Source organism: Engraulis encrasicolus, unplaced genomic scaffold, assembly GCF_034702125.1.
Source record: "Engraulis encrasicolus isolate BLACKSEA-1 unplaced genomic scaffold, IST_EnEncr_1.0 scaffold_31_np1212, whole genome shotgun sequence".
NCBI classification, from domain to species: Eukaryota; Metazoa; Chordata; class Actinopteri; order Clupeiformes; family Engraulidae; genus Engraulis; species Engraulis encrasicolus.
Window position 1 is genome coordinate 314864 of NW_026945610.1, and position 18263 is coordinate 333126.

Sequence of the window (18263 nt, forward strand, 5' to 3'; positions counted from 1 at the left end):
ACATGTTAATTTTAAAAACCATGAGAATGTATTTATCCTTATCGGGGAGGTACACCCGATTCCGATCGAGTCGCACACCACGTGATCAGGGCCAATTTCCGATCACGTGATCAGATCGGGACGTCCCTACTGTCTAACTTTATTGGAGTTGGGGTTTGTATATTATATTATATATTACATTATATTATATTATTATAATATAATATATTGAAAACGTAATACAGACTAATATATTATAATATAAATTATGAATAAACAAATAGGCTATTACTGAAGTATTTTTTCCACAAGGGATTGCCCTATATTAATTAATGTCAACGTTAATAATCTAATTTAATATCACTCATCAAATCCACTCACAGTTTGGCAAGATGTTCATTCACATATTTGAATGCCTCTCTGACCGCTCAAAGTTTGCGTGACAGCTCTTGACTTGCGCTTTGTAATGAATCTGCTGATTGCTGACGGTCGTAAATTCAAGATGCTTTCATACAAGTGGAAACGCAACGCGGGAAGAACAGAAATTCCACATCCTGACAGAAAACTCCAGTAGGCTATCAAGCAAAATTTGTAAAAGTACTGTCATGTAGCCTAACCGTTTCTAACTACTAAAACGTGAGGATATTAGGACACAGAAGACGTTGCCAAATCAGCTGGGAATTGGAACCGGTTGGTAATTTCACTTTTTTCAAATAGCCCACTGTAAAATGTGCTACCATCACAGGCTCTCTTACTTTCTTATTCGAAACGAAAAAAAAAAAACAGCGGGGTCATTGCGCTATGACAGAGATGCGTTTGAGGGAAAATACACAATACACACATTAGTGTTTGATAACTAGCGGTCCCACGGCCCAAGCGGCCCAATGGTGCGAAACTGAAAGCTGACTGCGGCCCAGGAGGTTGTGAGCACCCCAACTTTGGTCCGCTGCCCTATGGTTAAGAATCGCTGCTCTAGATGTCAGGATTGCAGGCTGGAATCCTGCCCTCACCATTCCGTACACCTCCATCCATGGCTGAAGTGCCCTTGAGCAAGGCACCTAACANTGATCCAAGGANTGTAACCAATAGCCTGAAAGTCGCTTTGGATTTTTTAAAAAGTGTCAGCTCACTCTAATGTAATGAATAACTATTAACCATGGTTAATTTTTGCATAGTTAACCATGTTTAAATCCATAGTTAAACCATGGTTAAACCATAGTCACAAACAATGCTCAAAAAACTGCGACAACTATGAATCAGGGCTTTGAACCATTATTTTTTCCCAAACGTTCCGTTCCGAACAGAAACGGAATCATAACGTTTCCGCTTATAAGTTCCACCAATATATTGACATTCCCGAACCGGTTAGAACAAAAATATACTGTTCCCGGAACGGTTAATTTCGTTCCTGTCAACTAATTACTCCCATAGGCCTAACTGACGTTAATTAACTAAGAAAGACGGAAGCGCAAATGAGTCTGCCTACATTCCAAACTGTTTATTCAAGCAGCTGAAAAGAATAAGCTTATCCTCCAGAATTTTGTAATTCAGGGACGACCTAAGCGGAGACTAAACCTCAATGATGAAAATGCGCGCTCCACGCTGACTTGGGTCACGGGGAGCGCTATGACTGACATTGTGAGTTTGTGCATATATGAGGCGGCCATGGATGCCCAATAACATCGAACATTCTCGGTGCGCTTTACATGCGCTTCTCTGCAATGTCTTACGATGATGCAATGGAAACTCTCCCCTTTTGTATGACAGTGGTTTAAGATGCTTATTTAAGATGTGGACTTTGTTGTCCACAGCTCTCTCTCCATTCAGTCTGATGTCACACAGGACGTGGACCTCAGCCGTCATGGTGACGTGCACAGGAAAATAATTACCTTTTTTGTTTTGTTTGAGGAACGGTATTAACCGGTTACCATTACTTTTAAAAAAGTGTTCCCGTTCCAGAACATAAAAAATAATAACGTTTCCGGTTTCGTTTCTGTTCCCTGTAAAATACAAAAAGTTCCCAGTTTTCGTTTTCGTTCCTTGAACCGGTTCAAAGCCCTGCTATGAATAAATAAAAACCATGGTTTAGTTCTTATAGTAAAACCATGGTCGATTTTCGTAAGGGTTGGAACAATGTGCCAGAGCCAATTCATGCTATTGTTATTGTTTATCACTACAAACATAGGGCTACATTTGGTGAAACTAAATACCGTAAATCCTCTAATATTGGCCGGGGCCTGTATTTACTCAAGTGAATCTTGGACCAGGCCATAATTGGAAGGAGGCCAGAATTAGAGACAGGCCTGTATTCCTATTTGAGCAAAACAGACTACCAGTGGAATGAATAAAACCATGTGTCTACCATATTTTGAAGCAATAAAATAATTGGTTAATTTAGGCTATAGAAAATGTAGGCTACAGGTACCATAACAGATACGGTAGGCCTATGGTGCGAGTGACTAGGAGACCCATTTACTCACGAGGCGTGTGTCCCTCCCTCCTCTGTTTGTCGTTCCTCTCGTTCTCGCCTTGAGCTTATGGACACGAGATGCGGCAGCGTCATTGACATTGACGGTCGTATTTCCAATATCTGCGGCTGTTTCACTCCCTATTTTATTCCAGACTGCAAAGTGTTTCTTGCTGCAGCCAAATGTCGGGGAAATATACATGCAATTTCTGTTATTTCCGGTCCGTAGCCTGATGTGAAGCACGTTACTGAAATGAATGTTAAGCGAGGTAGCCATATTATTGTCTAATACTGTAGCGTGCCCCCTATTTTTCCTCCACTGGCAACGCATAGTAAAAGTTTGACCGCCAAATGCATTTACTACGAGGGCTCTCACAACTTTGCAACCCAGGCAAAAGTCTCTTTCTGTATGGGCGTGCTCCCTCTGCCTCTGGTGGTATTCTGGGCTCGTTTTGTTGCTATAGGTTACCCATGCGTCTGCAGGAAAGCTAGAGAAGCTGACTGAAGCGCTCTCTCTCACACAGCTGATATTAACACACTGCTCACATTTAATAACTAGTCTTTGCCGCGTGCACCGTTTGTTTAATAGTAGCAAATGAGTCCTTTTTCGGAGTGAGGAACTATGTCTAATGTTATCCAGCTTAATGATTAGGCAACAGTTGTGGATTTTCAGAACAACGTGAGATATCCGGTAAACGGAGAAAAAAAATCATGGATTCTATTTTTAGACCCGGTCTGTACAAGAGACCGGCCCCAATTTACCTCCGCCGACAGAGAGACCGGGCAATATAGAGATTGCCAAGATACGTCATCAAATAGGTGGCAACGCCATCGGCAGCGCCATCTTGCCCTCTCCTGGCGCGAGCAAGTCATTGCAGATAGCGTAGCGGTTAGTGAATTTAACATATTATTTCTTACATACAGGGGCGCAACTACAGTATACATAGATTTCATGTTTACCAACAGTGCGCCTGCGCACGGCGACAAGGGGCAGAAAGGCTTCTACGGCAATAGAAAAACAGTATAACGCTCTGTTTAAATCTACGTGTGTTACTTTTAGTTATTATACTAGTTGCTCTTTTTTAAATCAAAAACGGTCGGTAGACACTCTCCTGACCCATCCCCAATCGTAATTTTGCCAACTAGAGCCTGTCCTAGGTCTAGGTTTCATTATAAAAAATGCAGGATATTAACGGTGCTAATGGCATTAGATCTGAAGGCTGTCAATGGGCTGCTACACTGATGTTGGTAAAATACATGCTTGATCTGAAGTTATAAGGTTTCTTCTCCGATGTTTTGGTACACTACATTGAGGAAAAAAGGGGGAGTGAGCGAGAGTGCAAAGGATCTTGCTTGGATGTAAAACGATCATGTGCCGTATCAGGAGTGCTTACAACTTCAGGCAGTGTGCAGTTTGTGCTTGGTGCAGACTTGACGTGATGCATACAAAATGTAAACATCTGCTAGTGCAACTCTTGGCAGACAGTTGTTCATATGTTCATACACTTGCTTAACCAGCATTTAAATGGAAAGGAGACCGTACCAAATAAATAACCTGGTGAATTTGAACATCTAACACACCTAATAACTACACGTAAGCTTGCTAGCTAGCTAGCTAGCGAACGTTAGCGTGCTAGCTGGACAACTAACCACTACCTCCAAGTCAGACATGAGTCTCCTATCTTACATAAAATATAAAATTAAGTTGAAAGGGGGTATTGTTGAATATATATGATCTGACATATAAACCATTTGAAACAGTACAGCTTGTCTTGTAATCCGTCTCCGTTTGGTAATGTCTGACACCCGAGGCGAACTGAATGTTTTCCACGCAGGTAAACGATGTAAAGAAATGCCGTGGGTTACATTTTCGCCATCACGTCTATGGGCCCGGTAGTTACAGCCGACAACACAACAACTAGATGGCATTTTGGTCTTCCGTTTATTCTTATTTTCTCGTCACGTAAATCTCGTCTCAAATTCTTCTAGTTGAGTAGATTGCAGCGCTCTTTGTAACTCGATATAGCCGGGGAGCCAAACTCTCAAAAGTGCTTTAAAATGGGAGGAACCTGACATGGCCTGCCATACTTTTTATTTGTGATTTTTTTGATAGTTCTATCCCTTAGGACAAATAATTGGAGGGTCTGCTCGGGCGGAAATATCGCGAAAAAAAGCTGTGCCTATTTTAATGTATGTACCCTTCATTTTTCGAGAGAAATTTCTGAAAAATGAAAAATGACCTGAAATCCTTGGTGGCTTGGGTAAACTGGCAATAAAGGCTTTCCAGGTGCACAGGACATACATGCTGACAACATTCAATTGAAAAAATATTTTTAAATCACATTTCAATAGGGTTTTGACTCAATTTTATGCTTCAAAATTAGGCGTTTTTTTTTCCACTTTTTTGCTATATTTTCATCTTTACCTCATTGGAAATCAAGTTTTTCTTCATCTTTTGACATCAAACAATATGCCATTCTTTTTATTAAGAAGTATAGTGATACCACAACAAAAATTATGAAAATACAACCAAAATCAATGGATCTGTGATGACTGTAGTGTATGTACCCTTCATTTTTAGAGAGAAATTTCTGAAAAATGAAAAGTGACCTGAAATCCTTGGTGGCTTGGGTAAGCTGTCAATAAAGGCTTTCCAGGTGCAAAGGACACATCTACTGATGATATCCAATAAAGAAAATATTGTTAAACCACATTTGTACATGATTTTGGCTCAATTTTATGACCTAAAATTAGGCGTTTTTTTCACTTTTTTGCTATATTTTCATCATTTCTTCATTGGCAATCAAGTTTTTCTTCATGTTTTGACATCAAACAATATGCCATTCTTTTTATTAAGCAGTATAGTGATTCCACAGCAAAAAAATTTTTATAAAAAAATACAACCAAAATCAATGGATCTGTGCGATTTCACCTCTAGTTGGTGATCAATAGGCCCGGAAACTCAATAGGATTTCCGGCTACAATCAAAATGCTGAAAAGCACACTGTATACTTAGCAATGACATACATCCTCTCACACACACACACGCACACAAGTAATCTGGGGATTCTACAATGATTTGCATCCCAGGTGACCCCCCCCACAACGTATGTACTACTATGTACAGTACATCACCCGTACACTCTGTACATACTTTGTTGATGTGACAGTGAGCTATTTTCACAGAAGGGGGAGACCACAGAATTACACAACTACCATTCAACACCTTCTGCCATCTGCAGGCACAGTAACCCAGAGGAAAGCCTAGACTACTCTCAAAATTCTGAAAGATACACTGTGTGTACTGTTGAGTAGAGTACATAACCATCAATCCTGAAGGAAATTAAGGTCTCTAGCAGCATAAATAAATAGATATGCAAAACATGATACATATTATTGCACAATATAATGTAACACACATTTAGCCATAAGGCATTTCACACAACCACACACATACTGTTCTGTAATACACATCATATACACACAGCACCTATGAATACAGCAGTATGCCATGGAGATGAGGTTCTAGCGATTAAATGCCCATTCATTACCAGGAATAAGCTCACTTATAGCTTGAAAGTTGTGGGCCCTCATCTTCCAGAGGGTGGGGTAACCATAATAATATGTATCAAATTCAGGCAGGCAAAAAATGCATATGGTGCATATTATAAGGTCACACTCAATCTGCAATATATGGACTTTTCCATCTAGTGTTGCTTTAAGTTTTTACCAAGGTATTGTATGATGGTAGAATTTGAACACTATGTAAAGCCTTCTCCAACCAACCTCAAGAATCTGAATGAGAGATCTAAACTCTGAGGAGGCTAATACCAATGCTAATACCAATTGTGTTCCCTGAACCAATAGGTGCAACAACTTGTTTCTAACTTCTTAAAACTTCTTTAAAGAAATTACCATATAAGGTCATATAAAATATGCTAGTCTGTTTGAGGGGTTAAATAATTTCCATCAACAGTCACTGAAATACTTTGTATTTGGAAAGCTGAATCAATATGCAATTATATCAATGGATTTAAAAAAAAAAAAAAAAACAGGCATATTTCAAGATTAATCAGGCTCAAATTATAAAATCATGGTTCAGGAAGCATGAGCGATCATTGTTACACATGGATTGGCCACCACAGAGTCTAGACCTCAACCTCACTGAGAATCTTTGGGATATGCTGGAGAAGGTGTTACATAGTGTCCAGACTCTACCATCATCAATACAAGATCTTGCATTGGTGAAAACTTGGTGAAAGTAAGTCCAGACATTGTATACATTTATTAAGACAATACAACACCAAATTTGTATCATAATTTAAGAAAAGGGTGGTCATACAACACAACAGTGTGTGAGACCTTTCCGATGCTGACGTTTTAGACCACACTGTGTAGAACCCTTTCTAATAGAGTGGAGGGGTGGTTCTCCTTATGTCAAGCACCGTCTCCTTAGTTTTTATGGAATTCCGCTGCAGCTAGTTGGTCAGGCACCAAGTTATCCACCTGTTGCCTGTACTCTCCATCCTACCCACCCTTGATACACCTCACAATTGCAGTGTCATTATGGAAACTTGCATGTGGTAGGTATAGCAAAAGCATGTGGTAGTGCTGTAGCAAAAGTAGGTGGTATAGGGTGAACAACACCAAGGAGAACACCATTACTTGTGGCACTCCAGTGCTGCTGACCACAGTTTGTGATGTAAGGTCATTTAGTCTGATGTACTGGGGTCATTTATCCAGGTCACCAGAGCTGTATCCACCATCTGCAGAAGTTAATCTCTCAGCAAAAGTGTCTGGATGTTTGAGGCACTACTAGAGAAATCAAAGAACATTATTCTCACTGTCTCCTTTGTCCAAGTGAGAATTTCCCCTATGTAGCAGTTACAGGATAACGTCCAGTGGTGTAGTCTACGTAAAACGCGGGTATCCAGAGTATACCCACTTCTAAATTTCAGGGATTTCAGTATACCCACTTAAAATGGATTGATCCATTGTTTTGAATAGCACAAATATATACAGTATACCCACTTCAAAAATGCTCAAATATACAGTATACCCACAATAAAAAGTAGACTACACCACTGATAACGTCCACAACTCCCACATTATCCTGATAAATAAACTGTATGGAATCCAGAGCATGGCAAACCTGGGTTTTCTTTCTGTTGAGCAGCAATACCCACTCAAATGTTCTCATTATGTGGGAGCAGCACTGGTCTGTAATCATTGTTGTGTTGCTTTTTGGGGACTGGTATGAGAGAAGAGGTCTTCTACTGTAGGCACTATCTACAGGTGCCTTACCCGTTTGTAGACTCTTGTTGAAGATGTGTTGCAGTGGCTCAGCTACCTCTTTTGCACATGTTTTAAATAATATTACAGGCTTGAGGACCAAAAGGGATACATGAAATACACAGTACACCAATACTTCACAACAGCATACTTTCATACTGTAGCCTACATACAGTACATATAAACAGGGAAGCTAATGAAGGCACTTATACCAGTGTTCCCAGCTCATAGACATGTCCCTAACAGAGCTATGACCTGGATCAACTAATTGCGCTATCAGTTTCAGCCATCAGGATGCAGGATGCACCACAGATATTTTGTGGCATTTGCTACTCCCAGCTCTTAGATAGATAGACAGGATGGAACTTTAATCACAGTATCACACTCTTCCTAACATTGTTATTAATGTCAAACTCTACCTCATAATCAGAACAGATATAAAGGAGCTGTTGGAACTAACTCTTACTTGGAGATAGAATGGTAAGGTTGGCTGCATATAGCAAGTGATTAGTCAACACCAACTATCACCAACTATAAAACTTGTTTGTCATACCTCATTTCATCCATATAAGCATTGAATAAGGCTGGAGATAAATTTTCCCCCCGTCATACCCCGTTGATGACATTAAAACGTGTAGAGAGGATGTTTGCCCATTTAACATGCACATACACAAATTTGTACCAAACTACTGGGAACTCCCCCATGCAGATGTTTCAGCAGCTGCAGAACAGACCAATCAGTGGACTCAAAGCAGTATTTCGGCGCTTCTTCTGCTTTTGGTGTCCACATCCTGACAGTGCGTGTGGTTGATAGTACTAATCTCTGGTAGAGGCATCCCAGGGATTTTCTGAGCTGTTGTCATCACATGCTGGAGTGCCAACTTGTCCTCTGATGGCACAGATGTGGAAGTTGACCAACAGTGACTTCAGGATTTGGTAGCCCATCAGTTTCTTCTGGTAGAAGAGACATTGTTGGGCCTTGCTGACCACTGAGGCCATGTGAATACTCCAGGACACGTCCTCCAGGGATTTAAAGCTGCTGACCCTCTTCACCACTGTATGAGTCACCAGAGGGGTCTGTGACTTCTGTGATTGTTTTTGTGAAAGTCCACAATGATTCCCTTGTTGTTTTTGGAGTCCAATACGAAGTAATTGTCGTTACACCACGACAGAAGATGTTTTGTCTTGTTCCTGTACTGTTTTGTCTTCATTCATAATTAGTGTGACAACGTGTCAGCAAATGAGGAGAAAGAGGCAGTTGTGGGTGGATAGGGTGTAGAGCAGAGGGCTTAGCACACACCATTGAGGTGTGCTGGTGTTGATAACAAGAAGGAGCAGTTAGAGAGGAAATCCACAGTACATGATGGTTGTACAGTCTCAGATAGTGGGGTTTAGAACAAAGACTCTATGGCTGGATGGTGCTGGAGGCCAAACTGTGGTCCAAAAATGTGCATATGTGTTCCTCAGCTCCATGTTCTCCAGTAGTGTATGAAGCATGCTGGTGATGATGTCCTATGTAGAACAGTTTGCCCTGTGTGCAAACTGCAATGGGTTATGTGATTCCTGAAAATATAGGCTTTCCAGGCTTTGTGTAGGCCCCATCTGTGTAAATAGCTCACTGTGTCACATCCAGGAAGTAGGGCTATGTATGTGTAGGGTATGTACGAAGCATGTACAGTATGCAGGGTGTCACCTGGGGTGGAGATCATTGTAGGATCCCCAGATTAGGTGTGTGTGTGTGTGTGTGTGTGTGTGTGTGTGTGTGTGTGTGTGTGTGTGTGTGTGTGTGTGTGTGTGTGTGTGTGTGTGTGTGTGTGTGTGTGTGTGTGTGTGTGTGTGTGTGTTCATATTGCTCAGTATTCAGCATGCATTTCAGCATTTTGATTGTAGGCTGAAATTCTATTGACTTTCTGGGCCTGTTGATCACCAACTAGAGTTGGAGTCCCCACAGATCCATTGAGTTTGGTTGTATTTTCATGTTTTTTCTGTGGTATCACTATACTGCTTAATAAAAAGAATGGCATATTGTTTGATGTCAAAACATGAAGAAAAACGTCATTGCCAATGAAGAAATTGTGAAAATATAGCAAAAAAAGTGAAAAAAACCCAGACTAATTTTAGGTCATAAAATTGAGCCAAAATCATGTACAAATGTGGTTTAACAATATTTTCTTTATTGGATATCATCAGTAGATGGGTCCTTTGCACCTGGAAAGCCTTTATTGACAGCTTACCCAAGCCACTAAGGATTTCAGGTCATTTTTCATTTTTCAGAAAATTCTCTCTAAAAATGAAGGGTACATACACTACAGTCATCGCAGATCCATTGATTTTGGTTGTATTTTCATAGTTTTTGTTGTGGTATCACTATACTTCGTAATAAAAAGAATGGCATATTGTTTAATGTCAAAACATGAAGAAAAACTTGATTGCCAATGAGGTAAAGATGAAAATATAGCAAAAAAGTGAAAAAACGCCTAATTTTTAAGCACAAAATTGAGTCAAAATCCTATTGAAATGAGGTTTAAGAATATTTTTTCTATTGAATGTTGTCAGCATGTATGTCCTGTGCACCTGGAAAGCCTTTATTGACAGCTTACCCAAGCCACCAAGGATTTCAGGTCATTTTTCATTTTTCAGAAATTTCTCTCAAAAAATGAAGGGTACATACATTCAAATAGGCACAACTTTTTTTCGCGATATTTCCGCCCGAGCAGACCCTCCAATTATTTTTCCTAAGGGATAGAACTATCCAAAAAATCACAAATAAAAAGTATGGCAAGCCATGTCAGGTCCAACCCAATTTTGGGACTTTGGCTCCCCGGCTAATATAGTTACTATAGTAATGACTGCAAACCCAAAATGCTTTGCGGTTGTTGATGGTGATTACGTAACGTTGGCAATGTCTATTAGAATCCCGGCCAGTAATGGAATACAGGCCACAATTAGAGGATTTACGGTACCCAGGACGTGTTCGCTGATGTGTGTCTGATTTTGACCTGCATTGTGATTATAATGCCAAACACATCATACAACACTGCATGCATCGCCAAAAATGATTTTAAGGTACAATTGGAATCTTGTTGTTTCAGCAGATGCTCATGCATTTGTGTGATGAGTTACAGGATCCAAATAAAATTGCAGAAAGTGAAACATAGTGATTCTCTATGCAGATAAAGAATGAAAGCTATAATGACAGTGGAGCACTTTCACTACACATTGATGTCTTCACTCCCACAAATATTTCTCTCTTCCTCCCCCTCACCTCTCAATCCATGATGAGCTAAATGAATGTGGAAACACAAAGTGGAGCGTTCCTTTACAAGAAACCTACTACCTGAATACTAGTGCTGTCCTTCGACATATTTCTTTATGTACAAGTAAAACTCTTCATGTGATTGAATACAGCATTATTATTAGCCCACAATATACAGTACAGGCCAAAAGTGTGGACTCACTTTCTCATTTATGCAGGCTCTTTATTTTCGTGGATTTTCATTGTGTAGGCTATTTTCATGCAGGGCATCAAAACTGTGCCTGAACACATGGAGAATTACGTGCTTACCAAAATATATCGTTCTAGCTGTCGTCCAACAGCAATGTCAGCTGTCTATCCACCTGACGTCAACACGGCACAACTGATGGCCCCACACATTTCAGTAAACTTATTTTTGTCTATTTTCAAATGAAAATGCCCAGTCAGTCATGTCAATCCTAATTGAACATTAAAGTCCTCCAATAACTCGTTAGAATTGTAGAACTAGAATTATGAGACCTAAAACCTAGTTTTAAACACTTGCCAATACAAGGATTTTACAGACATTTTCTTGATATGATTGAGTCATACCCAGTTACTTGGAGAGGTCAAACCTGTGTTGGTGGGAATCTGTGGCAGGGTTTTTCACTGTAACTTTTACATTTATATCACTGTTTCATGATAACCAGCTATGCTGACCAAGTGACCCATTATCACATCAAGTAAATCTCTCTCGTATTGCTTGTATCAATTAAAATTGACTCGACTGACTGGGTATTTTTACTTGAAAATAGACAGAAAAATAAGCTTGTTGAAACATGTGGGGCCCTCAGTTTTGCTGTGTTGACGTCACTGTTTGGCATTTTTTTTTTATATTTATTAAATAATTAATTAAAACATTATTTGTGTGTATATATATATATATATATTCATTTTTTTGTTACGCACATAATTATACATGTGTTCATTCACAGTTTTGATACCCTCCCTGAAAATGTACTAAGTTCTACAAATAGCCACAAAAATAAAGATAATTAATTAAATGAGAAGGTGAGTCAACACTTTTGGCCTGTACTGTACGTAGAAAGAATAACCCTGCTGTTATGTTCATAATAGATCTGGTAGTGGAACATTTTAAAAAGTGAACTAAATGTGTACTTACAGAGTCGTGTGGGATTCCTCCACAACTTGTATCAGCCTCAGGAGAGCTTCATCAGACCTGATGTACTTCTTCAGGTCAAACACATCCAGATTCTGGTCTGATGTCAGCAGCACAAACACTAATGCTGACCACTGGCCAGGTGAAGATGCCCCTGCCCTCAGGAAGCTCTGGATCCCCTCCAATAAGGACTGGTCTTTGAGCTCATTCAGACAGTGGAAGAGGTTGATCATCCTTTCTGGGGAAGAGGCCTGCTTGATCTTGTCCTTTATGTACCTGATTGTTTCATCATTGGCCTGATTCTGATTCTCGACCTTGATGTCTCTCTGCCCTCTACTCATCAGACCATGCAGGAGAGTCTGATTTGTCTCCAGAGAGAGGCCAAGAAGGAAGCGGAGAAAGAGGTCAAAGCGTCCATCGTCATAAGCCAAAGATTTGTCCACAGCACTTTTATGCAAGTTGATCAAAGATTCAGTCATCGGAGGTGCAGAGTCTAAGGATATTATGTCTGTCCCTTCAATTGCCATGCTCAAAACTGCATACAGAGCAGCAAGATACTCCTGGACACTGAGATGCACAAAGCAGAACACTGTCCCTAGAAAAATCCCTGATTCCTCTCGAAAGATCTGAGTGCACAACCCGGAGCAATCGGCTGCTTCTTTGACATCCAAACCACACTCTCTGAGGTCGTCTTCATAAAAGATCAGATTTCCCTTCTCTAACTGTTCATAGGCAAGCTTTCCCAGAGGCTTAATTGGCTTCTTCCATTCTGCCTCAGGAGCATGCATGCCGTATTTGATGTTGCTCTGTTTGCTTTGAAAAATGAGAAAGTATGTGTACAGCTCCGTCAAAGTCTTTGGAATCTGTTTGTGTTCTGATGAATAAATCATCTCAAGAACTGTAGCAACAATCCAACTAAACACAGGTATGTAGCACATGATGTGGAGGCTCCTTGATGATTTAATGTGGGAAATGATATCACTTGCAAGACGATCGTCGTTTATCTTCTTTCTGAAGTACTCCTCCTTCTGTGAGTCATTGAAACCTTGCACTTCTGTGACCAGATCAACACAACCAGGAGGAATTTTACTGGCTGCTGCTGGTCTAGTGGTTATCCAAAGTAGAGCAGAAGGGATCAAGTTACCCTGGAGGAGATTTGTTAAGATAACATCCAATGGTCTCATGACTGCCATATCAGTCAAACTCTCATTTCTCTGAAAGTTGAGATGGAATCGGCACTCATCCAGACCATCAAAGACAAACAGCACTTTATGTTTGTCCAGGCTGACAGATTTTAATTTCTTTAGGTCTGGAAAGAAGTGTTGAAGAAGATCCATCAAAGAGCACTCATTTTCTCTCATGAGGTTCAGCTCCCTAAAGCACAGCGGAAATATGAAATTGATGTCTTTGTTGTCCTTTCCCTCAGCCCAGTCTAGGATGTACTTGTGCACAGATATTGTTTTCCCAATGCCAGCCACTCCCTTTGTGAGAACTCTTCTGATTGTCTTGCCAGGATGAGGTGAGGGTTTAAAGATGTCTGCACATTTGATTGGTTTGTCCTGTCCAGCTGGCCTCTTGGATCTGTACTCTATCTGCCTGACTTCATGCTCCTCATTTACTTTTCCACTTCCTCCCTCAGTGATGTAGAGGTCTGTGTAGATCTCCTCTAGCAGAACAGAACTTCCTTGCTTGGCTATTCCTTCAAACACGACCTGGTACTTGTTCTTGAGATTTCTTTTCAAGCTATTCTGGCAACATACATCCATCTCATCTATTGAACAAAATAACAAATGAAACTACTTAAACGTTTTCCAACCTAAATCAAACAAATTAAATCAAATAATTATTTTTTTCTTACTTTCATTTAATTTGTCAGCAAGATCCTGATACTTCATGTTACAGAGGAACTGCAGCGCCATCTTGAGAGCTCCTTCTCTGGCATCACTCTCATCTTCTGATTTCATCTCAAAGTTTTCCTGGTAGTCTGGACTAAGGATCTGCTTAAACCTCTGCAGCTCATTGTTCACAAAAGTCATGATCTTCTTCTCGAGTTCCTTAAGCACACATCATAAATGCACACTTAGCATTTGCTATCACAAGCTGCAATTTGGTAGCCTAGAAATCTAGACGCCCCTAGTGGCCGCATATTGAATTTGCTACTGGGGGCAGTCTAGCCAATCAATTTGTGAAGAGCGAGAGGTGGGCCGGCCTAGTTTACCAACTGAGCTTTCAGAACATACATGCCCCTTGAAACTGCTGCCAGCACTAGCCTCAGGCTAGTAGCATGGGAAATGAATGCGTCTGACTACCACCACAGCCATTAAAACGAGAACCTAATAAATTGTGTTTTCAATTACAAAGTTAAAAAATGCTTCGTTTTTGACCACAGAACCCTCCTTGACCAACTAGCGAAATGTTGAGAAATTTAGGGCTTGTTAAATAGTTCTATAAACTAATATGATCGTTGTCAATATGATGGATACCTAGTTTTAGCTAGCTGTGTTATTTGACGAGAGGTGGGCTAGCCGCTAGCTCGGTCGGCGAGGTCTCACTCCCATCTATTTAGTAAGCTACTTGTAGACTTCCAGAGCTCCCAAATGTGTCATTGTTAATGCTATGGGTGTTATTATAACTGCCACTAAATTGGTGAGTCATTTCAAGCCTTTTAATGGTTGAAAAGAGACCAGTTGTAGTTGTAAACAATCCACCAGTTGATCTGCTTAATATGGTACGGTGGTTAGGTTAGTCGTCGGTGCTATATCATTTGAAATGGTTTGATTAACGATTTCCTAAATGACGACATCAGTTAATACTTGGAAGATAGTTCATATAACTTGTCTGCTTGCTGACCATATGTTAAGACCTTTGTAAATGGCCATGTTTATTATTCAATTCCAGTCAGAGAGCCAGTCCAGAACAAAATCGCGGCCGTTAAATATCACTTATAAATAGCCGACGCTAAAGCGAACGATTGAGGTATGTCTCGACGGGAAAAAAGGGGTTGCTCGCTCTGAAGACGGTAGCAGGTGGAACTATTAGCATGGATAGCTTGTTTGCCTTTGTTTTGAGAAGCAAGTGACTCTAAAGCTGGGCTTACACTGTGCGACTTTTGCCCGGATTTTGCCCTGATTTGGCACTCTTTTTGACTTTTTGAGAATCGGGCCGATTTCTTGCTCAATCGCAGGTCAATCGTGAGTCTCGCATCGGGCAGTGTACATGGGGTAACGACAAGCGATTTCGCCTCATGATCGTGCAATCACAGGGTCGCAAGAAAATCAAAACGGTTTGAAATTCTGGCCGTGGCTCGTGCGTAAATCGCACAGTTAAAGCAGTGCTACGACCCGATTTGACACTTCACATGCACAAAATAATAGGGCCGTGCGATTCGCTGTTGAGCGCGACCTCATCTCCACCTCAGGTGCGCATGTTCCCTCCTCTGCAGACCGGGGAAACATGCCTGTTGCGTCGTACGGTGGAAGCATTTCGCTCGCATCCGACTGTCGGCTCGTGTAGTGTGAGGTCGTGAGTTGTGAACTTTTAAACAGTGAAATTCCATCGTGCAGTGTGAGCAGAAGCTTAAGACCCACAAGTGAAAATATCGCACAGTGTATGCCCGGCTTTACTCGTGACATTTCAGCATCTTTGGGCGAGTTCAGACAGAGTTCAAGCAACAGTGATTGATTACTTCACCAAGTGCACAAGCATCTAACTTTTACCACACCAAATGTCCTTTGTGCAAGTCATGTTACTTGAATAAGTTTGAAAAAAAACACATAAACACATTGTTCAAAGGTGGAAGAAATACGCATTACCCACACCGCCAGAAATTGCAGGTTCCACACTCATGCTTTACAAGCTGTGATCAATCAAAGCTGTGCAAAACAAATTTTTATGACCGTCTGTCAGGATTTGAACCCACATCAAAAGAAAGGAATCAATGAAGAGCAGGCATATTCACCACTCACCCATTGCATTTTGTTGAAATCAATTAGTGCATTTTGTACCCTAGGGTACTCTATCCAATTCACTGAAATGTAGAGGTTGTCATTACTTTAAATGACTGATAATGTCCAGAATTGTAAATGATAAATTAAGAACTAATTCCCTCTATGGTATTGTAGTCTACATTAGGGTACAAGATCTCCAAACCACGCGCATTGTAAACATGGAAAATATGCAACTGCTTTATGAAATAATGAGACATTCAACATTGGGATCCTTTTAATCATTGCACATTTTCTTTACGCGGCCCACTGTCACTGCGCTCAAGGCAGACACACATATGGCACACACACACTGCGGTGCATGCAGACATCATAGCGGATGTTTCGCGCTGGGGGGCATTCGGACACACTGCCAATCCGACAGTAGGCTAACGTGATTGCGACGCCTCTGATGTCCCCGCACCTTGTCTGGCTTGTGCTAGGTATTGTTTGAGGTTATAACCCCCCTTTAGTCAGCCTGCCAAGACCCTAAAATAAATGTTTGATGGCATTTTCTGTTAAAAGTTGGCAACCATGCCAGAAGTTATCAGCATGGGCTAAAGTTTCAGAATCACCTGGTTGCCAACATGGAACTTGACCTTTAAGGTCAAATCTTTTTCAAATGTCAGCAACCATGCTAGATGTTATCAGCATGGACTAAGGTTTCAGAATCACCTGGTTGCCAACATGGAACTTGACCTTTAAGGTCAAATTTGAATGTCAAAAACAATGCATTTTCTGGTTTGCCTTTTTGGGAGGGGCTTCATATCCATGGAATTCTTTTTCAAAAGTTGACAATCATGCTAGAAGTTATCAGCATGGACAAAGGTTTCATGGTCCACGGTTGCCAGCATAGAACTTGACCTTTAAGGTCAGATTTGAAGGTCAAAAGGTCAACGAGGTAAAAAAAATAAAAAAAAAAAAAAGTTTTGTGATTTTGTGATATGCTTTCATAAAATACATGTTGTTTGCATGATGTATTTAGTCAGGTATCTTGTGTAATTTCGTTAAATTTTTGGGGGGATTATGAAAACTATATATTTTTGGAAACCTTAGACTGTGAGGAATCAATTTTTTTGGGTTGCTATGGTGATCATATAGGGCTTTCAAAATGGCCGCCTTCTAATACCAATTTATCCTATCTTCAGGAATACCTGTGAATTATTTTTTAGCAATCAATTTGTCATGTGGGATGAGAGAAAATATTTCCATATAGTTTTAGATGATCAGTGACCCATACTTGAGTTTTTGTTTGTTTTGTTTAGGGCTGGGCAACGTTAACGCGTTAACGGTGCGTTAACTATTGAGGTCAATATCGCCCGACAATTTTGTTAACGCTATAACGCAGCAGATTTTTTTTTTTTTTTGCCTTTTATGACAGTCGTTCGTGGCTTTTATTTTGAAAGCGTCAGCACGCTTGTTGCAGCTTCCAGTGACTGCTGACAGAGAAGAAGAATGTCTAGAGGCAAAACAAAACAGCCGTAGCCTACAGAAAGACGTCAACTTCTGAATGGACATTTTCGGTACACAGTTCTACAGTCCTCCTTGCGCAACTCTCGAGCAGCATGTGGCTCGCCTTTGCAGCTCGCAAGGTTAACTATTGTACGGTCAGCATGAAAAGGTAGTCTACTGTTATGCGGGCCGTCTATCAGCTGTCACGCCACGCGGACTTACTAAAGCCCTGATCAAAAAGCGGACCGCGAGATATTACATTCCTCACGCAACGTTTTGGTTTCTACATGGGGCTGCGCGTGCATAGTAGGCTGCATCAACATGTTAGGCTATGATTTCGCGACATCGGCAACCTCGTCAGCATTTAAGATAGTGTTATGTCAACGTTATTGTTTTGAAAGATGTAATTGCTGTCAGTGCCAACAGACAGTCAATTCGTTTCTAGTCGCTGAAACACCTTAAATAATAGCGACAGATAAGAGAGAAGGTGGGAGTCTTTGACAGTGAGAGAAGGCGGGACCTATCTCACAGACACATGCCTGCCTGCCTGTTTTTTTTAAGTGACAAGCTTTTTTTCCCCTCTTGTAGGCCCGTGCAGACCATCCTAATTTGAGTTTCTAATTTCTAATATATCAGTTTCAGTAGCCTACAATCTTAAGTAGCACTAGTAATATT

General features: G+C 40.7%; 1 protein-coding gene across 1 annotated transcript in view; it reads right to left on the bottom strand.

The window, feature by feature from the left end:
* LOC134443414 (NACHT, LRR and PYD domains-containing protein 3-like) overlaps positions 1-18263 on the bottom strand; it is a 61691-nt gene that overhangs the window by 19593 nt on the left and 23835 nt on the right. Inside the window, exons 4-5 of the mRNA XM_063193200.1 lie at positions 14012-14207; positions 12157-13924 (exon numbers count right to left, since the gene is read on the bottom strand). Coding sequence (XP_063049270.1) covers positions 12157-13924; positions 14012-14207 — 1964 coding nt within the window. The remainder of the gene's footprint in view (positions 1-12156; positions 13925-14011; positions 14208-18263) is intronic.